This window comes from Myotis nattereri (assembly GCF_964212035.1).
Source record: "Myotis nattereri genome assembly, chromosome: 7".
NCBI lineage: Eukaryota > Metazoa > Chordata > Mammalia > Chiroptera > Vespertilionidae > Myotis > Myotis nattereri.
Window position 1 is genome coordinate 93,911,010 of NC_138082.1, and position 14,639 is coordinate 93,925,648.

A 14,639-nucleotide genomic window follows, 5' to 3' on the forward strand; every position below is an offset into this window, starting at 1 on the left:
TCTCTTCTTCAAAGGATATGAAGCAAAATTTCCTTTTGTAAAAAAATTTTCATTTATTTTAATGGAAACCTGCCTATTTTCATGTCTTGCTTATTTATTTTATATTTTAAGACTATTCATCTGTGTATTTTGCATAATGATTATATCAAGTGTAGGGGTTTTAAGTCATACTATTAAAATCAGTTAAGGAAAAAAAAAGGCTATATGCAAGTCCTACCTGGTTTGGCTCAGCAGTTAGATCGACAGCCCTCAGACCAAAGGGTTGTAGGTTCGATTCTTGGTCAAGGGCACATATTCCCGTTGCTGGCTTGATCCTTGGCCCAGGTCTGGGTGCATGTGGAAGGTAACCAATTGATGTGTCTCTCCTAGATGTTTCTCTCTCTCCCTTCCTCCTCCCTCCCTTCCACTTTCTCTAAAAGTCAATAGGAAAATAACCTCGGGTGAAGGTTAAAACAGAGCAAAACGCGTGGACGGCTGAATCTGCAGTGACAACCACCGCCACAAGAGGGCCTTTCACTGGTGACGGGGAACCAAGCTGTGGGACAGCCATAAGATGGAATGCTCGCTAATCAGCAATAAAAAGCAATGAACAACGTCACCTCTATAAATTTAATTAAAAAAAGCAATGAGCTCTTGAAACTAGCAACATGAATATAACTCAGTAGAGCTTTCCATTACACTGTGTAAAAAAAGCCAGACTACTTCCCATAAAAAATAATATACTGGATGATCTCATTCATACTTCCCAGAAAATGCACACTAGAGCGACAGAAAGCACATTAGCCGAAATTGGGGAGGAAGGTAAGGGCGAGAGGAGTCACAGGTACAAGGAAACTTATGGGTCTCATAGACACGTTGACTATTTTGCTTTTGGTGCTTTCATGGGTATAAACAAATATCAAACCGAATTTCATAGCTTAAAATGTTTAGTTTATTGTATACCAGTTAGTTTTCAACAAAACTGTTTAATAACGTTGTGCACAAAGGCAAGACGCACCCCCGCTCTCCCAGCTTCTGACTGTGCTCCCTCAAAAGGTGGAGGCGAATGGACACTTGTTCTACCTGCGCTGACAGCGAGGCCTGCGCTGCCGGGCGTCCTTTGACAGGTGACCCAAGTCTTGTTTAAATGAAGGGGCTGATCCTTTGGAGGACAGGCTTGTGAAGCAGGGTCCCTAATACCCGAGACTGCCCTTCACTGGCCAGCACCCCCACCAGCCACAGGGCAATGTGCATGGAGCCGAGCCGAGCCGGGGAGCGCTCCTCAGCAGGCACACCAGCCGGTGCCGTAACAAGCAGCAGTGTTTTCCACGTGGGCTCCACGCCCCACAGAGCCCCAGGGGGGGCAGCTCGCCTGCTCCAAGGACTTCTCCCCAAGGTTGTGCAGGCCTGTGTCCGAACCAGAAGCCAAAAGCCTCTCTTTCAGCCCTCCTCAGGTGAGACCTTCCGGCTCCAGGTCTAGGAAGGCTGCTCAGGGAGGCCTGTCAGCATCGGCACCCGCGGTCTCAAGTCTGCTGAGATCAGGGCAAAGGGAGGAGTGCCAGCCCCAAGGCGGCAACTGGGACTACAGGTGTAGCCAGCAGAAACCAGGCTGGGCGGGAGACAGGGTGCTGGTGCCCAGGGAGGCCTGGGCTACCACACCCATCGAGCTAGTTACCAGGAAGCAGGTAACTATGACCACAAGACCAGGGGGTCAGCATGCCAGTGGCGTTCAGCGCAGCACTGACTCTAAAACCACTCAGATGCTCATGTACAAAACCCCGCGAGTCCTTTATTGACCTTGGGAGATGTGTGGTACATACAGCTGATGGCGTCACACCGGCCACAGCAGCACAGACAACCAAGAGCCACTTCAGAACGGGGCCATTCGTGGTGCTGCCTGCTCCGAGCCTCCACAAAACCCAATGGACACACACAGGACAGAATAGAATAGTTTCACTTTGAAATGGTTCTTAAAAATGACAATAATTGATAGTTCAAACCCCTTTGAGTGTGAGATGTGCCGTTCTCAGTGCCATGGCGCAGCTGAGAAAGGTGGACAGAATCAAGACAGTGGGAGGGGGGCTTCTGTGTGGATGAGAACAGCGGTCCAGGGGCTACTCCCAGCCCAGGCTCAGTACCGGCCGACAGGACTCGTCAGGTAAACAGTTTTAAACCGGAAAGCTGACAAAACCAGCCATCACCGTCCACTGATTCCAGTGGGCAGCCCTGGGCCCAGGAGTCCCTGATGACAGTGCACTGAGGAGTCAGATCAGCTCTGAGCCTCCGTGACACCGACGCCGGGCCCTCTGCCTGCGCGTGGGCATTAGGAACGCTGCCTTCATCTCAATGCTCCACCTGGAGATAGCCAAACCCTCCGCCGCCCCGCACCTTTCTTCACCAACTCCGTCTCTGCAGCCCTGACTCCTGGGTCTAGACTTTTTCCTTTCGCTTCAGTTTCGATACCTTCTTGACAGTCCCATTCTTGTTGAGAAGCTTCAGGACACGGTCTTTATGATCTAGAACCTTCAGCATGGAGTCTCTGGCCTCGCTGATCTGATCCATCACCAGCTTACACCTCTGCATGTTCCCCTGGAACAAAAGACAGGCCACTGTCAGTCAGTCATCGTGAGGTGCCTCGGCTTTAAAGCACGTCTCCATCTGTGGACTGAGACACTTTGAGGCTTTCACACAGAAAATGTCTGAGTGTTTCTTGGTAATGCAGGCTGAAGTGAATAAGCTTTTGATAAACTAAGGAGTGGCTGGAGGAGAGAAAGGAAGAAGCAAGCGGGTGAGGAGGAAGGAAGAGCTCGCTCCAACCTGGATGAGTTCGTTGATGCGGTGCAGGTCGTCGTCAGTCGCCGCTTTCTTCTTGGGGATGATCCCTTCCTGGAGGGTGGTGAGCCTTTCATAAACGTCGTGCTCTAGATTCGTCTGTAACACACAAGGCGGTGACAGTGCGACCTCAGAAATGCTTTTGCCTGAAAAGCTCAAGGAACACCGCCACGGCAAATAAACCACCTTGAACCACCTTTTTAAACTGGTGTGAGCTGTTTTCTCAATGACGAAAGTGATCAGTAACAACTTACAATACAATCTGCTATAATTCAGAGTTCATATTCAAGGGTAATTTTTTTTGGTTAATCCTCGCCCAGGGATACTTTACCCATTGATTTTTTGAGAGAGTGTGGAAGGGAGGAGGAGAGACAGAGAGAGAAACACTGATGTGAGAGACACATGGATTGGTTGCCTCTGCACAGGGATCAAGCCTGCAACAGAGGTACGTGCCATTGACCCAAATCGAACCCGGGACCCTTCTGTCCAAAGGCTCATGCTCTATCCACTGAACCAAACTGGCTAGGGTAAGGATAACTTTAAAAAAAAAAAAAGATATTTTTATTGATTTCAGAGAAGGAGAAAGAGATAGAAACATTAATAAGAGAGAATCACTGACTGGCTGCCTCCTGCACGCCCCCCATGGGGGATCGAGCCCCAAACCCGGGCATGCGCCCTGACTGGGAATCAAACTGTGACCTCCTGGTTTGTAGGTCACAGCTCACCCACTGATCCCTGTGGGCCGGCAAGGATTACACACTGCCCTGGATAAACTCTGGGAAACAAGTCCACATGGTGCACAGACACATGCTTCTCTGTGAAGTACAGAACTAGCCCCGCCCCATTTACACACAAAACCACAGTCGGGTCCCAGCTACTCCAGCGACGGAGAGACTCCTGAGACGGTTGCTTCCCTGCGCCCTTCCCTTGCTGGTGAAGAGGAGACCCCCGCCCCAGGGTTCTGGAAATGGCTGAAACTGCGACCCTCACCAACACCGGAGAGATGGGATCAAGAGCAGTTTACTAGCCAATACACTCCCAGCTCAGGGGGGAGGGCACCGCACCTCGCGGGGCCGCAGGGCCAGGAGGGTTGTCCTCAGGACCCAGTGTGCACGCAGCGGCTGCAGCAGGCAGGCTCTGTAGTGTCAGAAGGCTAGGGAGCTAGGGCTCCCACAGGGCAGTGAGCAGGGGGACCGTGCCTGGTGGCAGGGGAAGAGCAGAGCGGGGAGGGTGCACAGTGGGCTGTCTGAGGCCGTTTCAGGTCACTGAGCTGAACTGCAGGTCTCACACCAGAGGTGTGCATAGGCTTTGGTTCTGCGAACCAGAACTAAGATATAGTTAGAACATAATTACACGTATGAAGCAGACACAGGAATGGGCACGCCCTACCAATTATCTCAGCGCCATGCGATTGGAGACGCTTCGGATCGCTCAGGAGAACCTCGGCGGGAACACGCACCTGCAGCACCACACCCTCCTCGAAGGCCCAGCCCCACCCCCACCTACCAGCTGTAGCAACTGGGCAGCACAGAGGTGGACTTTCCAGCCTTGGGCACGACAGGACACTCCCTTTTGGCTGGCGATTTCCTGCAGCATGGCTTTCTTCTCCTCTGGAACATGAAAAAACAGAGCACAATCAATTTCCAGAAAGTAAAATCCTTAAGTGCAACTATTTTATCAAGAATTTCCTTGGGGGAGGGTTAGAGATCACCCAAAGGACTTGTATGCATGCAACTAGCAGAACCAAAGGACACAGACACTGGGTGGTGGGGGCTTGCCCTCCGGGATGGGAGTGGATGGGGGAGGCGGTCAATGGGAAGAAAAAAAAAGACATATGTAAAACTTTAGACAATAAGAAACAAAATAATTCCTTTACTTAAATGTCTTTAAATATAAATCCTTTGCATTTAAGCCATTAGGAATAGAGGTCACAACATGAGTAAGAGCTCTTTGTCCATCACTAAGAATGCTTGAAAGACAGGCTCTGCTGATCTAGTGAGTTCAAAATATGGCAAGTGATTATTCTACTTTCTTAAAAGAGGGAAATGGTCCTCAGTGGGCAGAAGCCTCGCTCATGTGTGATGCTCGCAAGCAGGTGGGGAGCTGGGCAAGATGTCCTCAGAGGCTCCACGGTGCTACCAGGTCTTGGAGAAATCACAGGAATCAAATCTGTATGACACTTAAATTCGGGTAGAAAAGTCCAGTAATCAGAATTGTGAAGTATGAAAAAAAGTATTTTTTAAAAATTTAAAATTTATTTAAAAAATTATTTAAAGAATTCCTAAAAAAACCCAAACACCCACTATGTGTTTGTCAAAACCCAAAGGATGCACACCACGAGCACTGAGCCCCGATGCACACAGTGAGCTGTGGTGACGACGGTGCCATGCAGGCCCCTCAGGCGAGCTGACGACGGTGCCGGTGCAGGCCACTCCGGGGAGCTGATGACGGTGCCGGTGCAGGCCCCTCTGGCGAGCTGACTACGGTGCCGGTGCAGGCCCCTCTGGCGAGCTGACAATGGTGCCAGTGCAGGCCGTCTGGCGAGCTGACGACGGTGCCAGTGCAGGCCCGCCTGGTGAGCTGTGGTGACAACGGTGCCCACGGTGGGGCTGCTAGTGGGAGGCTCTGCGTGGGGGGAAGGGGTGCATGGGAAATCTCTGCACTTTCTGTTTTTGTTGTGAACCTAAAACTGCTCTAGAAAGTTCGTCAATTAAAAAAAACCCAAAACCCTATGTAGCAGGCAAATATTAGCATGAATATGATTAAACAATTTTTAAACTTTTTGAGGTAATTGTAGATTCACATGCAGCTGTACGGAGTAACAGAGATACTGTGTCGTCTCACCCAGTTTTCCCCAATGCTTCGGAATTACCCAAAAGAATACTGTGCTGCAGTTTTGTACATCACAACCATAACGCTGACACAGAACTGACCCATAGGCACCACATTTGAGATGTGTTTATGGATCCCACTGTAAGCGTTTAAATACATTTTCAGTCTGAAATGAAGATTCACAGGAAATTGCAAAGATAGTAGAGATATATTTGATAAGGGACTTTTATGTAGAACACATGAAGAATTACAATTCAGAAATAAAATGACAAACCAATAAAAAAGGGCAAAAAAGAAGAGAAAAACCAAGATGGTGGCATAGGTAAACACCGGAGATTACTGCCTCGCATAACCACTTTAAGAATACAACTAAAAGACGGAACGGACATCGTCTAGAACCACAGGAAGGCTGGCTGAGTGGAAATTCTACAACTAGAAGGAAAGAGAAAAGCATACTGAGACTCAGAGGAGGTGCGGTGCGGAAGTAAAATACAGAGGTACGGAGGCGCACGCGGAGAGGGCTGGTGGCTGAGGACACGGTTGTCTTTTTCAACCGGTAGGGAGTCTCAAGCTCTGAGCTCCAGATCCGGGCGAGTCTCTGGGGACCCAGACTCATACGGGAGAAACTGGACTGTCTGGCATTGGTCGGAACTCGAGGGCAGCTTTCTCTCGGAGGTGCTGGCAGCAATTGCCGGGAGACTGAGAAGCGGGGCCTCTGAGGGCAGCCATAGCTGCTTGATCCGCCCTGTGGATCCCCTGGGACCCCCGCCCCACCCAAGCTGTGAGCCAGCTTTTGCATATGAAAGGCCTGGCCCTTTTCAATCTGAAAATTACCTAACAAACTTGCAGCTGGCCCAAGGCCCCAGGGCAACTTGCATTGCTTCATAGCTGAGCTCCTGCTGGGTAGCCTCAGGCAGAGGCTAGATTAGCACCTCCTTAGAGATCCAGGAGCCAGTGTGCCCAGTGGTCAGAGTGGGACCATCCAGATTGCAGCTCCTCGGACCCATAAAGGACACACTCAGGGGGCAGACTCAGTGAGCACCAAAGCCCCACTGAAGCAAGTCTTGTCCCGGAGGGGTGTCTCCAGCACAGAAGTTCTCCCACTGCAGACACAGCTGATTCTCACAGCCAATTGGCCTGGAGGTCAATTCCTTCCAGTGATACCTACAACAATCAAGGCTTAACTACAACAAGACTGTACACAAAGACCACAGGAGGTGCACCAAGAGTGTCCACCTCAGGTAATGGGGAGGCTGAGCCACTGGGCCCTATAAGACACCTAGCACACAAAGCCACCCTACCAACACAGGGAAGCAGCCAAAATGTGGAGTCAAAGAAACAGGTCACAAATGACAGAAATGGAGGAAAGCAAACTACTGGATATAGAGTTCAAAACCACACTTTTAAGGTTTTTCAAGAACTTTCTTGAAACCGCCAATAAATTTAGTAAGACCCTCAAAAAGTCTGGTGAGACCGCCGATAAATGTAGTGAGACCCTCAAGAAATCTAGTGAGACCCTCAAGGTTATGAAAAAGAACCAACTAGAAATTAAGCATACACTGACTGAAATAAAGGATATTATGCAGAGTTCCAACAACAGACTAGAGGATCGCAAGAATCAAGTCAAAGATTTGAAATACGAAGAAGCAAAAAACAACCAACCGGAAAGGCAAAATGAAAAAAGAATCCAAAAATACGAAGATAGTGTAAGGAGCCTCTGGGACAGCTTTAAGCGTACCAACATCCAAATTATAGGGGTGCCAGAAGAAGAGAGAGAGCAAGATATTGAAAACCTATTTAAAGAAATAATGACAGAAAACTTCCCTTACCTGGTGAAAGAAATAGCCGAAACCGGTTTGGCTCAGTGGATAGAGCGTCGGCCTGCGGACTGGAAGGTCCCAGGTTCGATTCCGGTCAAGGGCATGTACCTGGGAAGCGGGCACATCCCCGGTGGGGGATGTGCAGGAGGCGGCTGATCGATGTTTCTCTCTCATCGATGTTTCTGACTCTCTATCTCTCTCCCTTCCTCTCTGTAAAAAATCAATAAAATATACTTAAAAAAAAAACAACCAGAAAAAAGGAAATAGACTTACAAGTTAAAAGGAATCCAAAGCGTACCACTCCAAGACACATCATAATTAAAATGCCAAGAGCAAAAGACAAAGAGAGAATCTTAAAAGCAGCAAGAGAAAGAAAGTCAGTTACCTACAAGGGAGTACCCATATGACTGTCAGCTGATTTCTCAACAGAAACTTTGCAGGCCAGAAGGGAGTGGCAAGAAATATTCAAAGTGATGAATGCCAAGAACATACAACCAAGATTACTTTATCCAGCAAAGCTCTCATTCAGAATTGAAGGTCAGATAAAGAGCTTCACAGATAAGAAAAAGCTAAAGGAGTTCACCACCACCAAACCAGGATTATATGAAATGCTGAAAGGTACCCTTAAAGAAGAGGAAGAAGAAGGTAAAGGTAAAGATACAAATTATGAACAACAAATACACATCTATCAACAAGTGAATCTAAAAATCAAGTGAATAAATAATCTGATGAACAGAATAAACTGGTGATTATAATAGAATCAGGGGCATAGAAAGGGAGTGGACTGACTATTCTTGGGGGGGAAAGGGGTGAGGGGGATGCGGGAAGAGACTGGACAAAAATCGTGCACCTATGTATTAGGACAGTGGGGTGGGGGGGAGGTTGGTGGGTTGGGTGGGAACCAGGTGGAGGGGAGCTATGGGGGTTAAAAAGAGGAACAACTGTAATAATCTGAACAATAAAGACTTAATTAAAAAAAAAATAAAAAGGGCAAAAACATCCAAAAGGACATCTCTCCAGAAGAACACAAACGGTCAACAACTATATGATGTTCAACGTCACTAGGGAAATAGCAATCGGAACCACCCTGAGGGGCCCTGGCCGGGCGCAGTCACTGGAATGTTGTGGTGCACACCAGAAGGTTTTGAGTCCAATCCCCAGTCAAGGCACATGTGGGAGGCAACCGATTGATGCTTCTCACATCAATGTTTCTCTAAGCGATAAAAATATATCCTTGGGCGAGGATTAAAAAACACACAAAATCAAAACCAAGAAGCCCCAGTGCCCACCCACCAGCATGCCGCAATAAACAAGTCAGTAAGTTATGATAGGATATGGAGAAATCGGAAGGGCTCACACATATCTGATGGAAAAATAAAGTGTATTCACTTTGGAAAACAGTCTAGCAGTTATTAGAATGTTAAATACAAAGTTACTAAACAACCTAGAAATTCTATTCCTAATTATATAACCAAGCAAAATGAAAGGATACCCCACAAATTGGACCAATGTTCATAGCATCATTTTCATAATAAACAGTGGAAACAGCCCAAATGCCCACCAAGTGATGATGGATAAAACATGGTACATAAGGAATGAAATACTGATACATGCTACATGGATGACAGAAGATGGCATATTGTATGATTCCATGCATCTGACATGTGCAGCATTGGGAAACCTATAGAGGCGGAAAGTAGATCAGAGGTGGCCTTGGCGGAGGGGCAGGGAGTGAAGATGGCAGGACTGGGGGTGATGGCGAGCCAACAGCATGGCGTCTCTCTTTTTTTAAAAATATATTTTATTGCTGAAACTGGTTTGGCTCAGTGGATAGAGCGTCGGCCTGCGGACTGAAAGGTCCCAGGTTCGATTCCGGTCGAGGGCATGTACCTGGGTTGTGGGCACATCCCCAGTAGGAGATGTGCAGGAGGCAGCTGATCGATGTTTCTCTCTCATCGATGTTTCTAACTCTCTATCTCTCTCCTTTCCTCTCTGTAAAAAAAAAACCTCAATAAAATATATTAAAAAAATATTTTATTGATTTTTTACAGAGAGGAAGGGAGAGGGATAGAGTTAGAAACATCGATGAGAGAGAAACATTGATCAGCTGCCTCCAGCACGCCCTCTACTGGGGATGTGCCCACAACCAAGGTACATGCCCTCGACCAGAATGGAACCTGGGACCCTTCAGTCCGCAGGCCGACGCTCTATCCACTGAGCCAAACTGGTTAGGGCAAGCATGGAGTCTCTTACTGGCGTAAAGAAAATGTTTAAAGACTAACTGTAGTGATGGAGGCACAACTTTGTGGATATATGAAAAATCACTAAATTGTCCATTTTAATATGTGAATTATATCTCAATAAAGCTAATGAAAAATAGTAAAGAGGTCAAGTTCACCCCACTGGTTGCATGTGACGTCACCAGAGAACAGTATTAAACCCAGGAAATCACCGTGGACGGAAAGGGTGCACCTGCCGCTTCACAGGCCGGCGACTCCCGTGGCGCCCGCCCCTCCCCAAGACTCCAAACGGAGAGCCCCTCCTGCCGCACCGTGGGGTCACCCCCCTGCCCCACCGACTGCAAACACTGTCTGCACGACTGTCACTTTGAGAAGGTGACATAGATAGGAGTCCCTTCCACACGTCACACCACATGTGTCCCTTTAAAATCGGCATGACTGAGTCTTCCCTTTTCATTCCTATCTATCTAATAAGCCACAGCTTGTGTGACCACTGCCCACGGACATCGTCCGCCTTGTCTCCAGTTTTTGGTTATTACAAAACAGTTGCTATGAATATCTGGGCACAGATTTTTGTGTGGATATAGGTTTTCATTCTTCTGGGGTAAATGCTTAGAAGTGCAACTGTTGGGTCATACCAATGTTTATTTCATGTTTATGAAATTGCTCATTTATTTTCAGAGCAGCTCAGCATGTACGAGTGTGCTCTGCTAATCTGCTCCCGAGTGAGACTGGCAAACCGTGTTAAAATAACCATTGAACCCTCTGGAAAAGGTCCTGCCAATGTGGCAGGAAGAGCAGGTCTGCAGCCTCCGAACGACACCCCCGCCCCCTCGCTGCCACAAGCAGGCCCCACCCTGGGCAGGGCACCAGCACTCCCTGCCTGCCCTGCACCTGTTGCGGAGGTTAAGTCACAGGTGAGAACTGAGCTTTGGGGCTTCCTTGGGCTCAACCCCACCGTGGAACGGACTGTGCCTGGGAACGACGTGCTGAGGACAGCGGGAGGGGCCCCTCCCCGCGAGTGTGTGGTCCTGTGAGGTGAGGTGAGCCGAGGACCTACAGCTGCTCGGGCCTTCCCCCCACAGAGCGCACCGCCCAGAAAGCAGGTGTTCCTCTGGGTGCCCCCCACCCCCCGCCCCCAGCCCTCAGGAGAAAAAGTCTCTAAAGCAGGGAGCTGCTACTCTCTACCAAAAAGGAACTGACTCCATTTGTAAAGGGATAAGTTCTGACATAAAGGTGCCCCAGAAGGGGGTGTAGGGAAGGGCAGGGAGAGAACCCTGTAGGTCTAAGGGAGACGCAGCCGAGACCGTGGGCTCACTGTGGGCAGGAGAGACAGTGGCAGCCAACACTGACCTCAGACGCGATTCTGACATGAAGCTGCCAGTTCACTGGATTTGTTTGCAGAGGAATTGACCTTGTGCCGCAGGACAAATTCCAGCACGCCCTGTGTCCTAGCAGAGCAAAGGCAGGCGACCGTGGGCTTACCAGCTGGTGTCATCAGGAAGAGCAGAGAGCCCTAGCAGTGCTGCTCTCCTAGGAGCATGGGCACCCCAGAGCAGTGCCTCCCTGAGGAGCAGCAGCGGAGGCTCGACTCTGGGCAGCGGTGGTGGGGTAGGGGCAGCAGTTAGAGGTCACGAGAATAACCAGCCACCACACAGATAAGGAGCCAATAGCAGTAACACGGGTGGGGATGCAGTGCCCCAGGTGCTGCGTGATGGCATCTAAAAGCCCACTTTTCCACAAGGAACGATGCGTCATGCAAGAGAAACGGGAGAGTGTGACCTATCATGGGAGCGGGGGAGGCAGCAAACTGCTTTTTGAGAATGACCAGTGTCACTGACCAGAAAGAGATTCCAGAGCAGGGATTACACGTAAGCCCAGGAACTGAAAGAAGAGCGCGAGTGAAGCAGGACGGTATGATGAGCACGTCAGAGAGAAAGAAATTAAAAGAGAAAAGAAACAAGATAAAATCCTGGAGTTGAAAAGTACAAAAAATGAACATTTTAAAATCCACTAGTGGGAGCAACAGTAGATCTGAACTGTACAACAGAGAATCAGATCAAAATAGTATCCACGTTGTTGAGAGAAAAAAGAAGAGAGTGAGCAGTGCGTTGGAGAAGGTCTGTGTAAGGAGGCACAAGGGAAGGGGGAGGAGGAGGAGGAAGGCGCCAAGGAAAAGATGGCTGAAAGCTTCCAGGGGAAAAACATGTCAAACCCACAAAACCCCTCTATGCCCAGGAAGCTCAAGGAACACCACCAACAGGCACATTGCAGGAAAAACATTAAAAGTCAAAGTTTAGAAAATCTTCAAAGTAGCAAGAGAAAAACGAGGTGCCATTCTCCAGACAATCCGTCAGGTCAAAGCCACGGCCCAGGCAACAGGCAGCAGGCCACGCAGTGCAGGGGGGACAGGTCCTCGGCTCCCCGCACTTAGCACCCCACGACTCCCACGTCAGCTGTTCTGAAGGGTGTGTAGTGACATCTCAATGTACATTTCGCTAATGGCTAGTGATTGAACGTTTAAAAAAGTTGTTTTCTGTTCCAGGATCTAATCAGGATACCACATTCCACTCACTCATGTCTCCCTAGACGCCTCCTGGCTGATGGCTCCTGCTCCCCATGACCCCAGGCTGCCGATTCTGGCCAGAGCTGCAGGGTGCCCTTCCCTGCCAACAGGCCTGGCTCACAGGCTAGACGGGGTTCTGGGATTCTGAGGGGCCGTCACAGTCTACAGAGAACATACTATTAACCTGACTCAGTCGTGTTGCCACGGCCTTGGCCACCTCACTGAGGGGTGTTTGGCAGGTTCCTTTTCTGTGAAGCCACCTGCCCCGCCACTGCACCCCGTGGAGGTCTGTGACCTTACCCAACCTCCACCCACTCCCCGGCACAGCACCCTGGGGAAGCCTGTGACGTTACCCCCTCCCCCGTGGGCACAGCACCCTGTGGAGGTCTGTGACCTTATCCAATCCCCCTTCCCTGGCACAGCACCCTGGGGAAGTCCACACAGCCAACACTTAAGGACCTTCAGCATCTCCTGTGCTGGATCCTCTTTGGGGAAATGTATCTTCACGCTTGTGTTCTTTACGAGGTTTGTTAACATTCCCTCCCAGCTTATGGCTTGTCTTTTCATCTTCCTAAAGGGTCTTCACAGATATCAAGTTCTTATGAAGCTCAATTTCTTCAGTTTTCTTAATACACTAGAGGCCCGGTGCATAAAATTCCTGCACAGGTAGGGTCCCTAGGCCTGAATGGCGATCAGGGACGATCTGTGGGATGACCGGTGGGGCGATTGGGGGGGGGGGGGCGGTCTTCCGCTGGCACACACCTTGGCTGGCGGCCTAGCACTGCTGCTCGCCGGCCTGTCCCTTACTGCCGCCGCCACGGGTTGGAGCCTGTGGGCAGCTCCTGCATTGAGCATCTGCTCCCTGGTGGTCAGTGTGCATCATAGCGACCGGTCGTTCTGCTGTTCAGTCAATTTGCATATTAGGCTTTTATTATGTAGGATGGTGTTTTTACAATAGAGGCTGAAGGTAGCATATCTAAAATGTTCACAGGGATGTGCATCAGTCAGTCCTAAGAAGTGTTCACCACGCTCTAGGTGCAAAAGAATGTCTACCAGGTATTCTTCTAAAAGTTTTACATTTCAATGTTAAATCCATTTTGAGTAAATTCTTGTATAAATTAGGTTGAGGTTGTGTTTTTTTTAACTTATGAATGTCTAGGACTGTCTGTTAAAAAGACTTTACTTCCTCCACTGAATTGGTATTGCACTTCAGTAAAAAACAAAACAAAACAGCTGAGCATATCTGCGTGGACTTATTTCTGTGTTTTCTATACCATTACAGCATCTATATGTCTAGTCCTCTGCAAATACCACTGCTATAATTACTGTAGCTAAATTATAGGCTTTTTTCCCCAAGATTATTATTATTTTTTGAAATATATTTTATTGATTTTTTACAGAGAGGAAGGGAGAGGGATAGAGAGTTAGAAACATCACTGAGAGAGAGAAACATTGATCAGCTGCCTCCTGCACACCCCCAACTGGGGATGTGCCTGCAACCCCTGACCGGAATCAAACCTGGGACCTTTCAGTCCACAGGCTGATGCTCTATCCACTGAGCAAAACCAGTCAGGGCTTCAAGATTCTTTTAGCTATTCTACCTCCTATGCTTTTCAATGTCAAGTTTAAAATATCCTTTATTATGTCTATAAAAGCCTTTGTGTGATTTTGATAGGAACTATATTAAACCTATTGATCAACCCAGGGAGAACTGACATCTTTATAGAGCTTTCTAACCCATGAACATTGTATGTCCTCTCAAAATTCTCATAAGTTCATTACAAGTATCTAAAATTGTTGTGTGTGGATATTGGACCCTGTGATTTTGCTGAACTCATTGACTTAGGTCCAGGAGTTTTTGCAAAGAATCCTTTGAGATTTTCTACGCAGATGATGTCATCTGCAAATAGGGTTCATTTATTTCTCTCGAACCTGTATAGCTGTTTATTCTTTTTCTTGTCTTGAAGTGTGGCTATAACTTCCAGTTCTCTGTGGAGTAGTGCGACAGAACAGCATTGTCATTTTGCTCATCTCAGGTAAGGCTAATGTTTAAGTCGGTAATTCTGTATGGCCCATGAATGATGTTATAAATATCCAAATGGCCTTTGGCAGAAAAGTTTCCCACCCCTGTTGAAGACATTTTACTCAGTTGAGGGAAGTCTTTCTCTTTTCTCTTTTTATAAGTGTTGAATTTTGTCAAATAATTTTCAGCATCAATTAATATAATCATGTAATTTTTCTTTTGTAGCTTTTGTTGTGGGATGAATTGTGTTCCCCCGGAAAGACATGTTAAAGTCTTAAGCCCTGGTACCTAAAACTTGATGGTCTTTGCAGATGTAACGCAGTTATACTGAGGTAAGATGGACCCTA

General features: G+C 48.2%; 1 protein-coding gene across 1 annotated transcript in view; it reads right to left on the bottom strand.

Annotated features, from left to right (window-relative positions):
- Positions 1-597: 597 nt before the first annotated feature.
- SAP130 (Sin3A associated protein 130) overlaps positions 598-14,639 on the bottom strand; it is a gene marked incomplete at its 5' end in the record, with an annotated part of 96,910 nt that continues 82,868 nt past the window's right edge. The window contains 3 exon segments of the mRNA XM_081096303.1: positions 598-2,568; positions 2,797-2,910; positions 4,318-4,421. Of these exon segments, the coding sequence (XP_080952429.1) occupies positions 2,410-2,568; positions 2,797-2,910; positions 4,318-4,421 (377 nt within the window). The 3' untranslated portion in view covers positions 598-2,409.